Source organism: Anomalospiza imberbis, chromosome 1 (assembly GCF_031753505.1).
Source record: "Anomalospiza imberbis isolate Cuckoo-Finch-1a 21T00152 chromosome 1, ASM3175350v1, whole genome shotgun sequence".
In the NCBI taxonomy this organism is placed as follows: Eukaryota; Metazoa; Chordata; class Aves; order Passeriformes; family Viduidae; genus Anomalospiza; species Anomalospiza imberbis.
This window is the reverse complement of record NC_089681.1, coordinates 87935125-87955188: the sequence shown is the minus strand read 5'-3', so window position 1 is coordinate 87955188 and position 20064 is coordinate 87935125. Positions and strand designations below refer to the sequence as shown.

Here is a 20064-nt window from a genome sequence, read left to right as displayed (position 1 = left end):
ACTTAAAGAAAAACCAAAAAATATCTCTCAAAACCTACCTGGAAAAAAAATAACCATTTTTTCCCATTTTACATTTACTAAATTAGCAGCATAATTTTATTTTAAATCTGGAATAACTAAAATGTCCCTCTAGGACTGCATTTAATAGATTTTCTTTTCACAAAATAATTTCTTTGTCATCAATCAGGAAGTAATTTTCTTCTGTTTTCCAGACACCTTTGGGAGATGTCACAATTCTGATCAGAAAGTGTTTTGATGGAAAGGTACAAAGTTGAAAGCCAAGACAGAGAGCAATGTCATTAAGACAGGTGTAGAAAGGCAAAAAGACAGCACTTTCCCATTTTCCCCCAGATGTGCTTTCCTGAGTTTAAAGGAGTGTGAGTATTTCAATATTCTAGCTTGTTAAACCTCAGGTCTTGCTGAAGCTTGACATGCATTCTGCAAGCACTTAACAAACCAAACAGCTCCTGAGCACTCAAAAGGATAAGGAACATCCTGATCAGCTGAAAACAAGAAACCCATACTAGTCCCCTGGACTTCAGCAAATTTGGGGTTTCATGTGTTCTTGCTTCTTTTACAAAGGGATCCCCCCACTGTTGCACCTCCAAATATGAACAGCATCGATAAGACACTGGTGTAATTTTAATTCTCAGAGGCTTTCATTGGATGCAATAAGGTGGTTGTTTAAGCAAAGAGGATACAATATTATCCAAATAATGAGACAGTGTAAATTGAGAACACTGAACTCAATAACAAAGAAGAAAGCAATGTGAGATGATTAAATACCTGTGACACTTAATTCATCAATCCGTCATTAGATGGGATTTGAGAATTTGTTACCTGAAATGATCATGCATTTGACTCCATAAGCCAGTTTAGGGTATATTTTGATCAATATACAGCTGATCAGCTCCTCAGGTTAATACTGCAGGTAACTGAGTTTAAATTAGGAAAGAGACATATGCACAATCAGAATGCAGGAAGCTTTCGATTTCAATTAGAACCCTCAAATAACAGTGTTTATACTTAGCTGGGGGAAGTACCAGAGGGCATCTTCAGACATCACCTCCCACTTTCTTTCTTATAGCCTTCATAAAGGAAATCATTCTAAATAGATGGATTTTCTTTAAAATCAGTGATACTTGGAATTATTTTATTTTACCTGCTCACCTAACTCTCACAACTGTCACACATTTACTCCCTCACCACATTTATAGATTGCACCAACTTAAACAGAGGTATATATTTCTTGCTATAGTTGGTTTTCCAGGAGAAAGCATCTTAGCTTTTTTGCCTGAAACATCTTAGTACTGTATGATATTAAATAACTAGATTTACCATCATTACCTTTGCCACTCTTTCAGACAATGCATTTCACCAGCAAACAATCATTTTGTGTCTGCTAGTTGGTTTTTCTCCCTTAGTTGGTGTTTTTTGGGGTTTTTTGAGTACAGAAGGTTTTCATTTTATCTGTTTCTAAGGTTATCTGTACAGAAACTTAAATCAGCTACAATGCCATCAGTGCTGCTTCTAACTTCTCCTGTAAAACAAACTTATTTATTGTGTTTACTTGTAAGAAGTTGTCATCTCTTCAAACAGTTATTCCTAACAACACACATATGATGCAAAGTAAGAAGTGATGCTTATTCTTCTTGGAAACCTAAGCTGGTGGGGATATTAATTTTCTGGAAAGCGGTACTTGATCAGTGCATGTGATGTATATCAGGTCTCAGATACCTCAAGCTGACCTTGCCAGCAACTCTGTTTTTCTCCCACCTGCTATCTGTCCACTACAGAGCAGCACTGAACCTCATCAATACTTAACTATCAAGGGATCCAAAACTTTTCCAAATGATGTCTATCTTTGCGATGGCTGTTTCTTCTGAGAAGCAATTCATTCAGTCTGGATGGGTGTGACAGCCACTGCGGTGCAGCACTCTCATGGAGCTGCTATGTCACATGGAAATTCCCAAATTCAATGGTGCTTGACTTTCCAGGTCAGCTTAGGCTGATCCTACCAGATGATCTTCCTGAATGCTGAAGAAAGCTAGCTGTGTGAAAAGCCTCCACCAAGAAAGCTGATCTTCTAATACTGGACATAATTACAAAGGCACAATAAGTATTGCAAGAGCAGCAATACCCACTGAAGTACTGCATGTTTTCTAGTCATGTTTTCTTTTAGAAATATTATTAGATATCATGGCATGCTTACCCTTCAGAATTTTTTGGGCTTTACTTTTCTTCTTTCAGTCAGCAGTTACTGGTAAATGGTAACTACCATCAAATGATAAATTAGGAGGTAAATGTCTATTACAACTCACAAGCTTGAAATCTGCTTGATTTAAAATCTAAGGTACAGATTTTAGAAGTAGGTATTTTTACTGAAAACTTCATGCTTCTTTCCCAGAACAATTTACACTCCCGATTGAAAAGCTTTCTGTACTGAGTTTTGTGTCTGCATTTGTCACACAGTAGTTAGACAGTTTTGTACATGGGTAATGACCTCGAAGTGAAATTGAAAGGCTTTGCATGTGTTGGAAGATTAAGGCTGAAACCTTAGAAGCTGGGATGTGAACTCTCTAATCCTCAGCAGCATGCTACAAACACCTCCCCCTCCTTCAAATTCTTTTCCTTCCCCTTTTCCAACTTACATCCCTATAAATAGCTCCGAAAAGGATCTATCCGTTTGGGCAGACACTACAAGAAATGGCACAGCAAATGACTGCAAACCAAGAAAAAACATTTTTCTAGTAAGCAAAAGAACACACCCAAGATCTCGTTCACCCAAGATGTAAGATCAAGAACAATTGAGTGCTGTTACTTTTAGGGATGTGGCTAAAGCAGGATCCAACATGACCTATGTTACCGGTCCCTGCTTGGAGAGCAACAGATAGAAAACATGCACACACATACCTCAAACTTAGTTACCTTACCAGAGGTAAGAGTCCTGCATTCCCTGTTTTTGAAGAGAAATCAAGATACAAGCGCTCCACTGCTGGCAGTGAATCCAGTGAGTCTGGCCAAGGGGACTGTTACATCCATGTGGAACTCTGCTGGTCTCTCCAGCAGCCAGTGTGGCATTTACCCATGATATGCTGCGTTATAATTGTGCTATGGACATGCCCCCTCATAAATCTCCTGCTTCTTCCCGGAGCAGGGGAATGGGAATTTGTTCTGGTTTAATGTCCTTGTATAATTCAACAACTTGAGTAGGTTAGGCAGAGTATGTATCAGGGTAAGTTTTGCCTTTGGGCAGGTACTTAGCCCAATTTGACTAAGTGTTTATAGGTTCAATTTTCCACAAAGGAAAAACAGCTGGGCAGAATTCATCTTAGTAAATTTAATGTATAAATAAGACACTCAGTAGAGGGTCTGGGGAAAAAATCCAAATGCATAAGCATTATTATAGATGTGCTTTTGTGGGTTTTAATCCCACTTTGTTCCTTTCTGAGCTTTCTAAATTTACAGAGGTCAGTAAAAATCATCATTTATAGGTATTCATTTTAAATATAATTCTGGTTTTACTGTTACAGTGAAAAGCTTCAAAGTATGACTTTAACTTCTAGATTGTGTGGATTTATGGAAACAAGAACTTGGTGGCATTAGTTCAGTAAAAATGCAGGGCAGAAGGGGTTTGATTCAGGGGATCTATACTAAAGAAGTCACTGCAAAAGCTAGCCAAAGAGATGAACACCTCTCTGCTCCTATTCCAGCTGTGCCAGCTCCCAGACACACAGCACCATTCCTTTGCTGCAGGTCACTGTCCTGCACAGCTCACATGAACTTGGTACAGTGTATTTTAAGAGCTCCAGTTTGGATAGTTTCAATTAACCAATCCCTTTATCTGAAATAGGTAACAGCTGTAGAACCAGCATTGCCAACAGCCCTGCAGTGTCATTCCCAGCCCAGGGGAAGCACAGCTGAGAAGCCAATGCATGGCAGTCCAACTCTCCAGCCAGCACAGTGGCTTTCATGGTACTTAAAATGCCACAGATGTTTAGCTCTGATTTAGTTTTTCTGTATGTTTATAAGGAGTTCAGGGCAGTTAAATAATTGCATCAACTGGAGACTGTTTAGCTCATGAGGATGAAAGTATTTTCAGGGCCATTATTTGTTTCTGAAATGTAAGGTGTCCTGTGTTACAATTTTCTATGTACGCATGGAACCTTTTCTAAGTAAAACCAACTTCTCTGCATAGTCTCTAGCTATTGCAACTTTAAAGTACTTCAGGAGTGCGAAATTAATAGTAGTGAATTTCACAAATTCCTAAGATATTGCCTATATGTACTGTACATGGTTAAGTGATGCAAACAAAATTTGCTGCATTTAATTCATTTGCTTACATACAGTACCTGTAGCATTTTATATGTTAGAAGTGCATTCTACTTCATACATCCTGACAACGAGACTTTGTAAGTGGTTTGAAACAAGTGTTAATTACATGTATGTAGGGAGCTGTCAGTTTTTCCAACATCTCTTACAGTTTTCCCTTTTTTTACATGCTTCAGAGGCTGTACTCAATCTTCTACCACTCTTGTCCTTGGCAAAAGTGTGTCTATAAAGGGAATTAAGACTGCAGGAAAAAGTCTGAATTAAGCAGTTATTTAGTTAATATTTTACAAGTTGAGTTCTTGACTTACAGTTTTCTGAAGGGCTGCTGACAATTGCCTGTCAAAGATTACAAGATGTAAAAAGCACCCTAACACTTTATTTAATTTTTATATGTTTACATTTTAGTACTTTATTTTAACTTAATTTATTGTCTTCTGAAGAGAAAAACACACAGACTTACTTTTAAGTGTGCCCAGAGGAGCTAGAAATGCTACCCACACAGATTTTCAAATACTCCTGCCTTGTGTCCCCTGCCAGCAGCCAAGTACCCCCCAGCACTGGTATGAGCTGATTAAGAAACTCAGGCAAAACTGTTGAGTGGGGGAAAGCCCTAGCCAGGGAACACATTTTATAAAATCCTTTTTGATCCCCCCGCGTCTATCAGGCGGGGCAGGCAGTCCCTTGCACATTAATCCCTGCCGTGGGGACACAGTTGCAGACATCTGGGACGGCAACCAAGAAACCTACTTCTTTGGCACAGAGTGCCCTTTGTCCTCCTGCACTGCCAGGATTGTGGGAAAATCAGAGCTCTTGCTTTTGGGTTTTTTTGGGGGGTTTTGTTTTAGTTTGGGGTTTCTTTAAGGTTTTTTGTCCAACAAGCCATGAGACTGTGTGCAGAGGCTGAGGATCTATTCATCTTATATTGTGAAGTTTGTTGCCATAGAAAATGAAGAGATTTTCACAGTACTAGAAAGGATATGGTATCAGCTTGTCCCTGTTTCTTTCTCCAGAAAAATGATCAATTGTGTATGCAGAACACAAAATAAAGTCCTGCATGCATTTTACTAACTTATGGATTCAGCTTCTCAGCAGCAACAAAATCTGTCTGCAAACAGTGAGGAAAACAAACTTATCATGATATGGCATACTGAGAAAACTGAACTGCCATGTAAACTTGTTGTAATTCTCCTCTACCATTTCATTTGCTCCCTGTGCCCTTATGGTTTATTTATTGTATGGGTCTAAATGTAGGATGCAAAATCTTTGCTGCAAAAACTGTGTAGTAGCACATGTGGCAAATTTTGGGCAAACACTCTATACCCAGTATATATTTGGGGAATATTCTGTTCCAAAACTAAATAATCTGGTAAATCCAAAGCCTTAAAAGGGTGATCGCCTCCTTTGTTTTGGTAAAATTATTTTCCTGTGCTTCTCAAAATGCAGCTGGCTGTCTTGCTCCTATATAAGGCAAAATTGTATACTGGTTCTTCAGACACAGTTTGGTTAGGTATCCTTTATCAAGCCCAGTTGTTTGGAGGCAGGTAAGTTAGGCTGTGGAGGCTTTCATATTGCTGATGCAAAATTAATTCTGACACTGATCTGTCTTCCCAACACCTCGTAAAGTCAACAAGAGCTGAACAGACAATTAAGAAAGCAACAAAACCAGAATTAACTTCTCTCTAAAAAAACTCATTGGGGTTCTTTACTTGTAACGTTAAGACCTGCCTTCTCCAAAGGAAACTTGCTGTTATGCAAGCCAGAACCCATTCCCAAGGACTGTTGCTTTGCTTGAGAAAGTGATGTATTCACTCAGGCTGTTGGAAGGAGGCAGAATTTTTATCTACTGTTTCATTTTTAACTGATTTCCTTTTAGTTTATTCTCTCACCATCATATATTCTTGTCACATCGTCACTGTCAGGAATTATGCTCCAGCTCAGGTCATTCTGTCATTTTAAATCTGATTGTTAGAACAAAGGAAAATGAGGTCAATAATTGCTACCATTTTCCTGGGAACTGGCAGGCCACATCTGAGGTCTCCCTAGAGAAATCTTCTTTAATTACAAGTTAAGCTGATGTTCCCCTGTGTAGCAGGTAGAATTGAGCAGGATTACTTTTAAAAGGATTCCACTGATCTGCTTTGGTGACAGTTTCATTTTGAAATTCTGATAAGAAGCAAGAGGATGGATAATAAGGATACAGTTCTTGGGAGTGTACATGACTGACAGATGCTGCAAATTGGGCCACAGCAGCAACTCTTCCTTTTTACTCTTCTTTTAAGGCCATATAAGATCTATTTTAAGAGCTGAAATTGTCTTGCATTATTTTAGTGGCTACTTAGTATGTTCACAACAAACAGAGCAAAAAAAAGTTTGGGAATTGTAGAAGGGAAATCATGCAGTCATTCAAGAAAGGGGGTTTTTCACTTGGAGACATTGTGACCCTCAGCCTTTGATAAGATCAAGAAATGAAAAATGTGTAAAGGGTGGAAGGCTTTCAAGCGCTTCAATTATGAAAGGGTTTTGTAAAATCAAGTAAATATTAATGGGTTCTTAAATCACTTTTCTTCTAACCCATGCAACTGTAGTGCAGAAACCTTCCCAATTCCTTTTCCTTGTACTTAAAAAAAAAAGAAAGCTTGAACAGCTGATTAATTTTGCAAAAGCAATTTATCTCACAATAACTGATCTGACAGTAGCATGACTGGTAAAACAAGTCTTGCCTCATGTTATGTGAGCAGTAATATTTTCTGTGACTCCTAGCAGGTTGCATAGTCTAGAAACAAGACTGATGTCAGAAATAGCTCACATACTTACAAAGTTTTCACTAAAATTCTTCTGCCTCTTAGTGCTTTCTCACCTGTGGTATTGATGGTGTTTTTAGCTGATTTGAATCCTGATGGAAACCATAAAGCAGCTATTCCTCCATCCTTATTCCCATGTTTGGGATGAGCAGGTGCAGTGCTGAGCAGGACTACAAAACCAAGTGAAAATAGAACTCTTGTTAAACAAAATTTAAAATCCCAAAGCAGAAGGAAGCTAAATATTAGTGACCTTTTATCAGAACTGAAAAGTCTGGAGTATGTTGGCTCCCCAGCTGAAAACAGCTCAAGCTCTCTTTTCCAATGTGAGTCACCAACCATCAACCCACAACTGATCACGCTTGAGAGAAAACTGCTCCTCCAGCATCTCCTGGTTGTAAAAACCTGTCACACAGAACTGAGGTGCTTTTGACAGCAATCCCCAAAGCCAGGCTATCCATTTTCAAGAGTTTCACACCAAGTAAAGTGTTGTACAACTCACTTCTCAAATGTAACTACACTAAAGCAATAAATGCTGGGCTTTGGGCTTTTGTCATGCATTATTATAAATTTGTCAGTATGAGGCAGAACTTACCCTTCTACTTCACTACAGCTGAAATCTGTCATTTTCAGAGAGCCATAAGAGCCCTTTTTGTGATACCTGAGTATTATGAGTTAAAACCCAGACTTCTGGAGGAACAAGTGAAAAATAGAAAGCAGGGTATTTTTTGTTAGCTAGGAAGAGAGAATGAAAACACAAATGCAAAACTTTTACAGTTTGATCTTAATTTTGTATCACAATTTTTTAGAAAGGTGAATGTTAGAAGATCCAAAAGTAAATGTAATTTTATTTCTTTCATTGCATTGGGTTATTATCCACTGCATTTTCCCTTATGTGTGAGATAATTTTACCAATCCCTAAGCTGTTGTTTCAGAGAAGTAGCAGCAGGAAGGGTTGTTTATAGAATCACATCTGTAAAAAACCAAGAAAGAATTCAGCAGTGAAGGTGGATATTGCAGCTGTATATGAGAGGGATTACAGCTGGTGTGGGGCATGCGCCTGCGCTGAGGTTACAGCCGTGAGCAAGATGGGGTACAGGCATGTTTAGTGGAAGACCAAGCGAATCAGGTCTCCTTGGGTCACTCTGCCATTCTGAGGTGACCAGCCAAAGCCTGGCCTGGAGCCCAGAGACCTGGAGCAGAGAGTGCTTGATGTTTTGGGGGCAATGAGCAAGCTCAAAGGGATCTGCTTCCTCAGGGTGAGGAACACTTGTACCCACAACTTGTTCTCACAAGTGCCACGTGGGCAGCAAGGCAAAGGCTCTGCCTTTAGTAGGCCTCTGTTTCTCTTAAATCTCTCTGAGAATAATACTTAGAGAGCCATTAAGATGCCTAAGGACAGGTTGTTAAGAGAGCCCTGTGCTCTGACTCATGTGGAAGCCACCCAAACTCACACTCCACAGGGGAAAGTATTGCAGTTTCTCAAACTTCAAGCCGCAAAGTCATCTGCTTCCCTTTCACTAGCAGGAAAGATAACACAGGAACAGATACTGAAGGATGGGGTTGGCTTTCTGCTACCAGCTGCTTTAGCAGAAAATGGGAATTAAGTCGGGGAGGTCTGTGCCAAGTCCTTTCTGGTCTTGCTCTTTTCTGTGGTAGTTTCTATCTGCCTGTGGGAGCTGTTGGTTTGACTCTGCTGCTTCTCCACTGTCAGCAATGACAGGGGATGTTTGCTGGCTCCACAGTTCCTAATGTTCTGGTCTGGTTTGGGTGTGGAAACACCCACAAAAAGTACAATTGGCACAAATGGAACTGCATAAAGGTAATATTATTCATGAGAGACATGGAATCTGCACAGAAGCTTGGTTTAGGTGCATGTTTGCCAAAAGATCAATTTCAAACTCCCCAAAGCGCAGAGGCATATTAGCAAGAGGAAAGATTTCTTCTTTAATCAACCTGGTCTAGTGGAAGGTCAAACTACTCGTCTACTTAAGTTGAATTCATATCTGACATCTTTTTATGACTTTCTTAACTGCTTGGGCTGGCACATCCCCCTGATTTTTTGAGGGTAGTCAGCTATTACCGCCATCAAAGAAAAGGGAAACATTGGAACTGAAATAATTCATCTCAACATCTGGATTGTAGTCCCTGCTCTGACACATACTTAAGTTTTCCATAGGGAGACAAGCGCTGTAGTTGCAGAAAAGTAAATTCCAGAGTTAACTGCTAGTCTGAGGCTCAGGGCAGATTTAGAATGCAAGCTGAAGGTTCACTGACAGATTAAACAGAGAGCAGGTGGGAACACTTATATCACAGGCACACCTGGCATGCTGGCTGCTGCCTGTATTCAGGTACTGCTTTCTGGTCTTGGCTGTGTCTGCAAGGGGAAATACTTGTGTAGGTACCTAGCTCCAGAAACAGCCACTGGCAACCAGAGGGAAGTAGCCACAGCTGTTTAGCTACCACCCTGCAGAAAGGGAGCTCCAGTACCCTCTCCAAGCCCATCTGTCTGCACAGTGCAGGGAGTCGGGTCCCCAGGTCTTGTGTCTTGAAAAAGAAGGTTAAACATCTCCCTTGGGACCACAGAGCTCATCAAGACACCTTGGCATCACACACCACAACACTACACTCCAGACATCTTGGATGTCTCAACTATTTCTTGAAAGATCTGTTTGGGTAGAGAGAACACAGAAGTAAAATTGAAGATGAAATTAAATTCAGTTTGCCAGTGTGAGGAGCATCTTTCAGCATGCTCCTAGTAGTTTAGGCAGTCAAATATTCTGCTTCAGGTATGATGCAAATACTACTGGCAGCCTCCTGCTTCCCTTCAAGCACTGCTAAGCCCTGTGGTAAAATTTCTCTGGGCAGCAATAAATTAAGAGTATCTGAAGTCAAGCCACCTAGACAGCTCAAATGCCAGATAAAACCTTTGGTGACGTTTAGCTGTGTCTTTCCATGCTTACCAAATTTCACATCCATTCATTTTTTATATCAGAAATGGCTAGCCAGTCTTCTTGTTGAGGAATCCACTGGAAATTGCATTTTCTTCCAGGCAGTGTGACCTGAACAGGGACTCAGGGAAAACCTGCAAGCCTGCCTTCCCTTTACAGCTGCCTTCCCCTTATCTTTACATCCTCAGTAGCACCATCATCAACTCAGCTCTCTCTTCAGTGACTAAATCAGCACAAGAGAAGGTGTCCAGCACTTCTGGCTGTAATCCCTGTTCAAACAGCTGTTCTCAATTCCCTTCAGAGAAAACCAACCTATTTGACGAATCAGTTCCCCCACCAATTTTCTTTGTCAGATAACAGGCAGACCTGCAAGCTCCCAGCCTCACCTAGGCTGCCAACGCACAGTCAGTCATTTCCAAATACATGCAAAAAATAACCCTCAACTGCAAAAAAACTGTCACAAAAAGTGCTGAATTTGGTAACAGCAGCTGGGAAAAATATCTAGACATTTGCACATATGTATGCAAGCTTTAGCAGTGGACTGAATCATATATTGCATAGTATGAAAAATTAATAGGAGTAAAATATGATCTGGTTGAAGAACACTGAAAATCAAATCAATTTTTTCTGACTGGACATGGTTCTCACTAAGACCTTTTAGAAATACTGTATGTTTCTCAAACATAGACAGTACTATTCTATGCTACCTTCAAAGATGCTCTTGAAGTTTTTAAAAATAATTTGCTGACCATAGTAACATCTTTCTTTCTTGGAGTGCTTACAGTTTAATGTGAAAGCCTTTAGAAGAAATAGGAAGAGAAAAGAAACTTACAAAGACCATTCCTTTTTTATTTCCTGTGCTAAAGCTGGAACAGACTTTTATTTTTTTCCACCCTACCGTATTTTTCAGATATTTTTGCATTATATTAAAATGTATTACACAGCCTGCATTTCCAAAACAAAGATACAGCTCTCTCTTTTCTTGGAATTCTAAAAGAATTACTATATATTTAGATGGAGTAGTTCACACATAGTTCTTTTCTTGGCTATTCTTGGCTATTTTCTGCAAAGTAGGAGCATTACCAAATGTTGTCCACATATTATGTGGGCACCTTTCCAGACCCAGACCACCAGCAGGACTTCCCTCATTTCCCTTGGCTTCAGTCACTTCTGTCACACTGAATGACATCCCTTTGAAAGAGATATGGAAGGATTCAGGCAGTGAGATTGCTACAGCAGCAAAAACATCTCCCATGGATCTGTCTTATGTTGGCAAATGAGCCCTTTAGTCAGCCCAGGTTAGCTATGCTGCTCCTAGGAGTTCTGGCAACACCATTCTGCTGGGTGAGGCTTTTATGGCACAACCCCTAACCCTGGTCAGCTGCCAGAGTGGAGAGAATGTCCCAGAATGTGGGACACAGAAATTACCGTGTCAAGTAAGGACTCCAGTTTCTGTCTCTTCAAATGATTACACTAAAATGCTAATAAGGAAGATCTAAGATTATGTCTGTTCTAGCTATTTTTTCCCTCCCTCTCAGAACATGCCCCAGCTAGTTGTATTTCTCTCACGAGCTCACTCCAGCTTGTTCCCACTCTCAGTGAGATTATCTAGCAGTGAGATCAATATATTAAGCATAAATTACACAAAGCAGCAGTTTATTGCCAGCTCCTGGATGTCCTGCCTCCCAATTTCATTGAATATCTCCCTTCTTTTGCGATACAATTCATAGAAACATCTGTCTCATCTTTCTGCCTTCAGCTTCAACTTTCTCTGCAGGTCACATATAAATCCCTAAATAATTGCTTCCTTTTGGGATTTCTTATTAAAAATTATATGTATGTGTTTCCCCTACAGATATAACACACAAATCATAGAAGGCAGAGATGATAAAATCCTAGAAGGTTGTCTGAAGCAATGGAGAATTGTCCCTCATTGTACATCTTTGTTCAAGAGTAATTTTAAATGCTTCAAGCAATAAAAAGCTAAACAATTTAACCTATAAGCAGTTCTGAGTTGGACTCAATGTGGCTTCATTTCATCTGCTATTTTAGCCATTCTAGAGCCAACACTACCATTTACAAAATCTTTATTTGTATATTTTAATATATGCACGGTAGCATCTATGATCAGTTTTTTTAAACATGCTACTAAATTTGGATTCCTTCTAGTACTTCACAGACACTGACTATGTACAGAGCAGAACTCTTCAGGGAATCAAGGAAAAATTGCCATTTAAACAATAAAATAAATAATGTATGTATTTTCCATCATAGTAGTTTAAAATATTACTCTTACTTCCAGGAGCTGTATCAGAGAGCAGGGGCTGGCACCCATTTCCACTTTTTCTTTGAAGTCTGAAATGAGATCTTGTTTTGTACAGAGGATTCTAATTTCTATGTAGCTGTGTAAGAAGAAGCAAATAATTATCTCGAATTTTTGAGGCACTGAATGACATTCAAGGCTTTTGAATTAAAAAAAAAAAAAAAAAAACAAAAACAAACCAACAAACCAACAGTAATACAAAAGGTTTCCAGATAGCATAAGTAAGATTGAATGTAGTTTACTCATCTGTAAGAAGTTTATTTCAGAGAGTTTTATCGTGTTTCTATTGGATCCAAATAGTTTGGTTATAAAACTACAGAAAGAGCAAACCTAAATCACTTCAGGCTGTGTTTTCACTGGGCAATAAATAATGCCTAATGGCAGATCATTGGTATTTTGTGAAATCAAAGGTAGTTTTGACAAATCAAAGTTATTTTGATATCTGCACTGTTTAGATAGCATTTATATAATTTTTACATAGCTTATACTACTTTTGCTAAAACTACTAGAAAACCAGTAGATATTGGTCTCTCAATGAAGACCAACACTTACAAAGATATATAAGCATATAACAAGTGATAGATTTTTTACATACCCTATGACTTTGAAATTGTGTTTTAGGTGCAATGGCATGAAAACTAATTCACTTATGTGCACCATGCTACCTATTCACTTACCTACATTTCTGTGCAAAAATACTGAAATATCTAATTAGAGAGATCTCTGTTGCTTTATCATCATTGACTTTATATTCCCTCCAGATCTTTCCATTTGGGTGATTTCATTTGCTCGGATAACCTACTGTCTTTTTAATAGGTTTAGGTAAATAGATCTTCCACAAATCTGCCCAAAATCCTGCCAAGGAACATACATTGCTAATACCCAGAGCAATGTCCTGTATAAAAAAAGAAACAACATGAAAGACATGTTAATCTTTAGCCTTGTAACCCAAATACCTTCATTGATAAAGGCTATTACAGTGATTTGCCAGAGAGAAGTGAATTGTCTGAGCACATGGATTTTTGTTTTATTTGCTTTTCTTTAGAAACGTGACAGATCATGCTGAGCAAGACATTTCCATCTAATCTGCCCAGAGATACTATTAAAGACATGTTCTAAAACCCAGAATTACAGTATAGTCTCTTGTAGCAGTGTTGATAGGAAGGTGTCAAAACTAGTCACATAGAATTACCTACCTTTTTTAAGAATTTCTTTTCCCAAACTATTACTACTAGTTTTAGGTATATAAACAAATAAAATTCCTATAACAATCTTACAAATCTATATCTTGTAAACTACTGTTTTTCTTCTTGTAAAATAAAATAAACTGTGCAATGTTGAAAAAGAGGCAAAGGCTGAAATATCCTCCTTAAGAAGTATATTTGTTTCTCTGCTGCACCTCCTAGAAAAAGTTCTACTCTCAAATTACCAGTGAAGGCAAACCAGGCACTGAATTTTTGTAGTGCTGATTAAGATAGATGGGAACAAGGTTGTCAGCTGGTACAAGTCTTCACTGTGTCATTTAAGCACGCTCATGAGGAGGTAGATTTCATTTCAGACTGGCTCATCTACTCGGCATGCTGTCTGCTCATCCTAACCAGGTGTAAGTAGTTGCAAGTTGGATCAATGAAGACAGTAACCTGTGTTGGTTGGGAGTGTTGATCTGCTGGAGGGTGGGAAGGCTCTGCAGAAGGATCTGGACAGGCTGACTCGATGGTTGGAGGCTGTTGATGTGGGGTCCAGCAAGGCCCATGCAGTGTTACAGGCTTGGGGCAGAGTGGTTGGAAAGCTGCCCTGCAGAAAAGGACCTAGACCAGCCGACAGTCAGTGGAATGTGGAATGTGAGGTAGCAGTGTGCCCAGGTGGCCAGGAAGGCCAGTGACATCCTGGCCTGTATCAGCAATGGTGTGGCCAGCAGGACCAGGGCTGTGATCAGCCCCCAGTACTCAGCAGTGGTGAGGTCACACCTTGAATCCTGGGTTCAGTTTTGGGCCCCTCACTACAAGAACATTGAGGTGCTGGAATAGGTCCAGAGAAGGGCAGCAAAACTGGAGGAGCGTCTGGAGCTTCCCCAGACACGTAGCTACTCCTTGCTATAACAAGTAGCTGAGGGAGCTGGGGGTGTTTCAGCCTGGAGAAAAGGAGGCTCAGGGGGAACCTGATCACTCTCTACAGCTGCCTGCAAGGAGGCTGTAGCCAGGGGTTGGCCTCTTCTCGCAGGTAACAAGTGACAGGACAGAATGAAGTAGCCTCAAATTGTGCTGGGAAGGTTTAGATTAGGTGTTAGGAAAAATTTCTTCACTGAAGAGGTTGTTGAGCTCTGGAACAATCTGAGCAGAGAAGTCACAGATTTTATCACTATCATTGGAGGTATATAAAAGACACGTAGATGTGGCACTCAGGGACATGGTGTAGTGGTGGAGTTGGCAGAGCTGGGTTTACAGTTGGACTTGATGCCCTAAAGGTATTTTCCAGGGTAAACAATTCGATGATTCTTTTCTTTTATTCTGCTCTTTCTTCTTAATATCCTACAATTCCTGTTCTTCCATCTGTTAGAAGCGTTCAGTACCTAATTTCCATTTCAACGCAGCAGAGAATAGGTTTGTCTACAGTATTTTAATATAAAAGGAATATACATGGTGTTTTACTTTGTTCTGGACATGTAAGATTTGGTTATGTAATGTAAAGCATGAAAGCAAATAACTTTGCATGCTCATTCCTACAAATCACTCAAATCCATTACAGTATTTTTTCCAAAGCAGTCTGTTAAGTCTAACCACAAAGCCATTAAGCACAGGAGTAGGTCTGTTTCAAATTAATGCAGCAGGTGGGCACATGACAGACAAGCAGCAGTGTGGCATTTCCCAAAAGGGAGTATCATTGTCATGAAATAAGAACAGAACTACTGTATAGCTCAAGGGGATAAAAATGGAAGCAGGTTTTTGCACAGGTCCCACACCTAGAAATTGAGTCACCTCCTGTGACAGAAGCCATCATTATGCTGCTAAAGTAATTGTCTGAAATTCAGAAAATGCCTTTGTTTATGGGCTGTAGCCAGGACACTTTCCTAAAAGCTGGTTTAATTTCCTCAGAGCTGTGAAGTATGAGAAACGTTTTTGTATCGTGAATCATCAGTTTCTTTTGAGGAAATCTTTTTGTTTGTTTGGGTTTTTTGTTTGGTTTTCTTTGTTTAGAATAATATATACTTTTAATTTTGGGGTTTTTGTTGGGTTTTTCTCCAAGAAAACATCAATGAAGCAGCAGCATCTTACAGAGACAGAGGTTTATAATCTACGAAAGAACCTGTCATTGCCACATGTTCACACAAAATCTGTCCACTTTGAACAATCTGAGGACCAAAATCAAGAGCAGAAGGAGCACAGGAAAGGGGCTTGGGAGTGCCAGGAGCTTGTCCCTGCCCAGATCACAACCCAGTCCCAGTAAAGGAATGGAGAGGCCAGGGCTGGACCTTCCAGTGTGTGAATATGGTTCTTTATAAGGCAAATCTGTTAATGGTGTCTGCAGTCCAGGCTGGTGTGGAGATATCTGGCATTCAAAGGCACCCAGAGCCCACAGCAGCTCCTGCCCTGCAGTGAGGCTCAGCATCACTTTGTGTCTCTCTCCTCAGCCTGGGTGCATTTTCTCAGTTCTGAAATAAATTCATCAAGCACAGTAGGACACTGTTGGGAAGACAAGAGGAAGAACCTGGCTGACCTCAGGATGTGGCAAGGAATTGTTCAGGCACAGGCATGCAGGAAGCCACTGCCCAGAGCTGCAGTCTAGGAAGAAACCATCACATCCAGCTGGGGGAAGGACTGTGTAGGTCATGGCTTAGCTCCCAACTCAGGCAAAATGAGACACAGATTTGCTAAACCTGCCAGCTTAGCAGCTTCATTGACTAAGACCTCAAAACACGATGTCTCTATAAAGTTACCTGCCTCTTCCTGCCACCGTTCATGGCCTGAACTTCATTACTGAACCTCTAGGTTCTTCTGTAGGCTTGCTTTATAGGAACTTGGGGCCTGGTTTAGAGAAATCTCAGTTGGCTTACCTTCACTTAAATCACTTAAAGATTTCCTTCTTTAAGTATAAAGCATTGAGATAGTCAGTTGGGGAAATATAATAAAAACAAAGAGGCATCTTTATCAGGGTGAAAACTACACTCATCACAGATGGATTTACTGTGATGCTTGCTGATTTTCATAAACCTTAATTTCCCTTCCTAAAGAGTTCTGGTTTGGGCGGTGTCCAGGAATGAGACCTATATTGTTATCTAGACCACAATCTGCCCTAAATTAATTTTTAAAGAGGTTTGGGTTTTTTTTCAATACACATGATGTTGTGTACTTTGGAAATACTTGTGCACGACAAACTTTTTACAAGTTTATTGGAGTTTTGTTTTTTTTTTTTAATCGTATTCTCTCTGTGACCCTGGGATAATGTCTTTTCCACATGTCCTTTTCCATATCTTTTAGGAGACCCTGAAAGCTTTTGACCGGGAAGTTAATGCATTTGTGGACTATATGTTTGGACCTCGAGGTAAGCTGCTCCACTTAAAGGCCTTTAATGAAATAATACTTCTAAAGATTACCACCCAAAAAACTTCTAATAAATTTGCTGAGTAACTTCTTATTGAAAAATGTAAACTAGGCAGAATCACAGTATTATCAGGAAGACACCATTATTGTAGCAAATCTATCAATGCAATGATTTTTGATTCCTTTGTTTCTGAAAATATCAGAAAAATTCAAATTTCCATCCTAACGTTGAATAAAAATGGATCTTTCTGAAAGTGGAAGATCTGCTTTGGGACTCTTTGTCATTCATAATCCAGTTTGTTTGGTCCAGCTACTTATTAAATTGCCTAATTCAGAAGGATGCTTGGAGCAAAAGCAACCTGCAGGATCACATACAAAATTTCAATAAACCAATAGATTGGGTGGGAGAACAGATGCATTTTTTGACTTCCTATTATTGCTTTTCTGGAACAGTTTGGACAAGAGTAACTTAAATAATTGTAGGTTGGAGGTGCCTCATGCTTTGTTGGGATTGAAAAAAGTAAGTAAAAAATAAATTAAACCTAAAATAGGACTGCAGGCGAGGATGAAGCATGAAAGCCAGGGCTAAGAGAGCCAAGCAAATACAAGAAAGGGATGAGACAGGAGCTTAGACAGGATACAGTCTTCAAAGTAGGCCCCTGCAAGACTACATTGCTGTTAATAGGGCTGGGTTTAATTTCAGGAATTGCCTTGCAAACTTTTACCCATGGTTAAATCCAGAACTGCTGCTGTGGGGATGGATGATTAAGGATGATAAAGGATTCCCAATTTGTTGCAGTAAAGTTCTCCATGTCATGGGAACAATTCTTGCTTAATTGGAAGTAAAAGGGAAAGATGTGTTCTTAAGCAGCAGAAATTCTAATATTTCTTAGCTTGCTGGCTACAAAATCTTTTCCATCATGTCTACAGTAGATAGGAAGTTTGAAAGAAAGATTTCCAGTGAAGAAACACTGAACAGCTTGCGAACTGCAGCAGAAGTGGTTAAAACAGAATAGGTTTTATTAATGGCTTCTACAATAGCACATTTTAATATTAACAAAGAAATGTGATCAGAAGAATAAAAGCACTACTTTTTGGTGGTGTATTTTGGTTTTGTTTTTTTCCAAACAAACATGATGTTCTCTTTTATTCCTCTTTCCTTGTTGATCCAAACAAATTGTCTGAAGGAGTAAGCTATGGTTGATACAATTCTGAATAGCACAGAGATCCCTTTGGGATTTTAGAAAGACCTTCAATTAAACAAGTATTATTTGTAATGCTTGCCAAGTACATCACTATCCTTCTCCAGACATCAGTGCTGAAGATAGCTTTGTTTGTCCACGCCTCTGCACTCTGATCTTTAATTTAACTGGTGGTATAATTACACAGTATCATACATTTCCTGAATAGCATATCTCCCTCCAGTGTGTTTATCCACATAAATAATTAATTCACATAAATAATTCACATAAATAATTCACAATAGACTGTAATCAGTTTTAAATTGAATGACCCCCACAGATGAATATCTAATGAATTTGAGAGCTTCCCAAACATCTAAACCCACAAACCATTCCTCTTCTATCTCTCTATTGATTTTCATCCACAGTACACACTTCATTCAGCAGCAAGATGGATTAAAAGGATAGATAACAGCACTCTATTATTTTAAAAGCCAATCCCCTATTTTTTGTTTATATTTTAGGTAGTAACTCCTGAAATACTTGTGTCACTATGCAGGTCTTTGTCATCTTTAACAGATGTGTCCGAGGTCACTAGAAGAGACAGAATGCCTCTGGGAACTAGAGCGTGGCTATCTCTGTCACATTGGGAGCACCAGGTTAACACAAGCTGCAGTACTGCCTACCATAAAGGACAGGCTATCAAAGAGCTGAATTTGATTTGTAAATATTGGTGTATTTTGTACCTTCATTCACTGGTATCAGCTGAACTTTGTAGATTACTTTACCTCTGTGTTTGCTTTCAAACTAGCAGAACAAGTCCTTTGGATCAGGGAACAGCAGCCATACACCTGCCCATTGGTTTCATCTCTAAGTAAGGGGTGGTCTTACAATCTGGTTTTTGTCCCTCTTGTTCTTATGCTCAAGGCAATTTGAGACTGAGTGAAATAGCAATTTTCTTCCGTACAAGAATTTTTCTAAGCTAGCCCTTCAGCTGCAGAGTGTTGTTTGGTGTTATGCAAAATTAAGTACTACTGAATTGCAGGAGCTAAATCTAGTTAACTGGTTATTAGTTTTATCTGTGAAAGAAACAGAGGTGGTCAAGAAGAGATGTATTTTGTTAAAGTTAAGATAAAGTAAAAAGCACTTTTCCTTAATAGACCCTGATCAGTAGCAAGGCACTGGGGCAGCCCATCTAACCGCTGCACCTTAAAAAGGAGTGAATCTACTCAGACACTGACTGGCCATAGCTATACAGAAACTTGAATCAAAATGTTTCTAAACCTCATTGACAAAGGCCTGATACGTTTAAAGAGCCTGGGAGGCCTGCCACTCATTTAAAAGGAGCCAGGATTTCACCCCAAGGGTTTGGCACATGATGGCCGGTGACCGTGAATGAGCTTATTCATGGAGCGATCAGAGCTTGCGGGCGCCTGCTCCTTCCCCTGCTGTAGTCCAGTGCTTTCCCACTGTGACTTTATTCACTGCTTTGGTCTCAATTTCAGATGCTGTGTAACTTCAATACTGTAAAAATAATCCTTTCTACTATTGGCAGTGTAACTTTATGGTACTTGAACACAGAGATTTAACTGTCGGTCAACAGAAATACTTTTCATCTCTCATTCTTCTGATAACTTCTTTTGAAATACATTCCCTTTCCTCCCCCTTCTTGACACATAAAAACCTCCCTCTGCTTGTCATTCAGGGAAAAGTGGAAGTGGAAACAAAACAGTCACGTTCCTTGGCTGCCCTTTATAAACCACTTTCTGCCAGAAACTGTCTTACTCTTCATGGTATTGAGGTCGTGGTGGGAAATATTCAGGAAGGGTACATGTTTAAACAATCTCTCTTGAAACAGGAATACTGTAGGACTTAAAAATAATTGGCATGCTGACCCTGAACAAGCACACGAGTTCTGCTTTTGTGTGGATCAGCCCACAT

General features: G+C 39.6%; 1 protein-coding gene across 2 annotated transcripts in view; it reads left to right on the top strand.

Annotated features, from left to right (window-relative positions):
* Positions 1-20064, top strand: part of ELOVL2 (ELOVL fatty acid elongase 2) — a 55411-nt gene that overhangs the window by 10888 nt on the left and 24459 nt on the right. For both annotated transcript variants that reach the window (XM_068199459.1, XM_068199450.1), the window contains exon 2: positions 16880-16943. In XM_068199459.1, coding sequence (XP_068055560.1) covers positions 16880-16943 — 64 coding nt within the window. The remainder of the gene's footprint in view (positions 1-16879; positions 16944-20064) is intronic.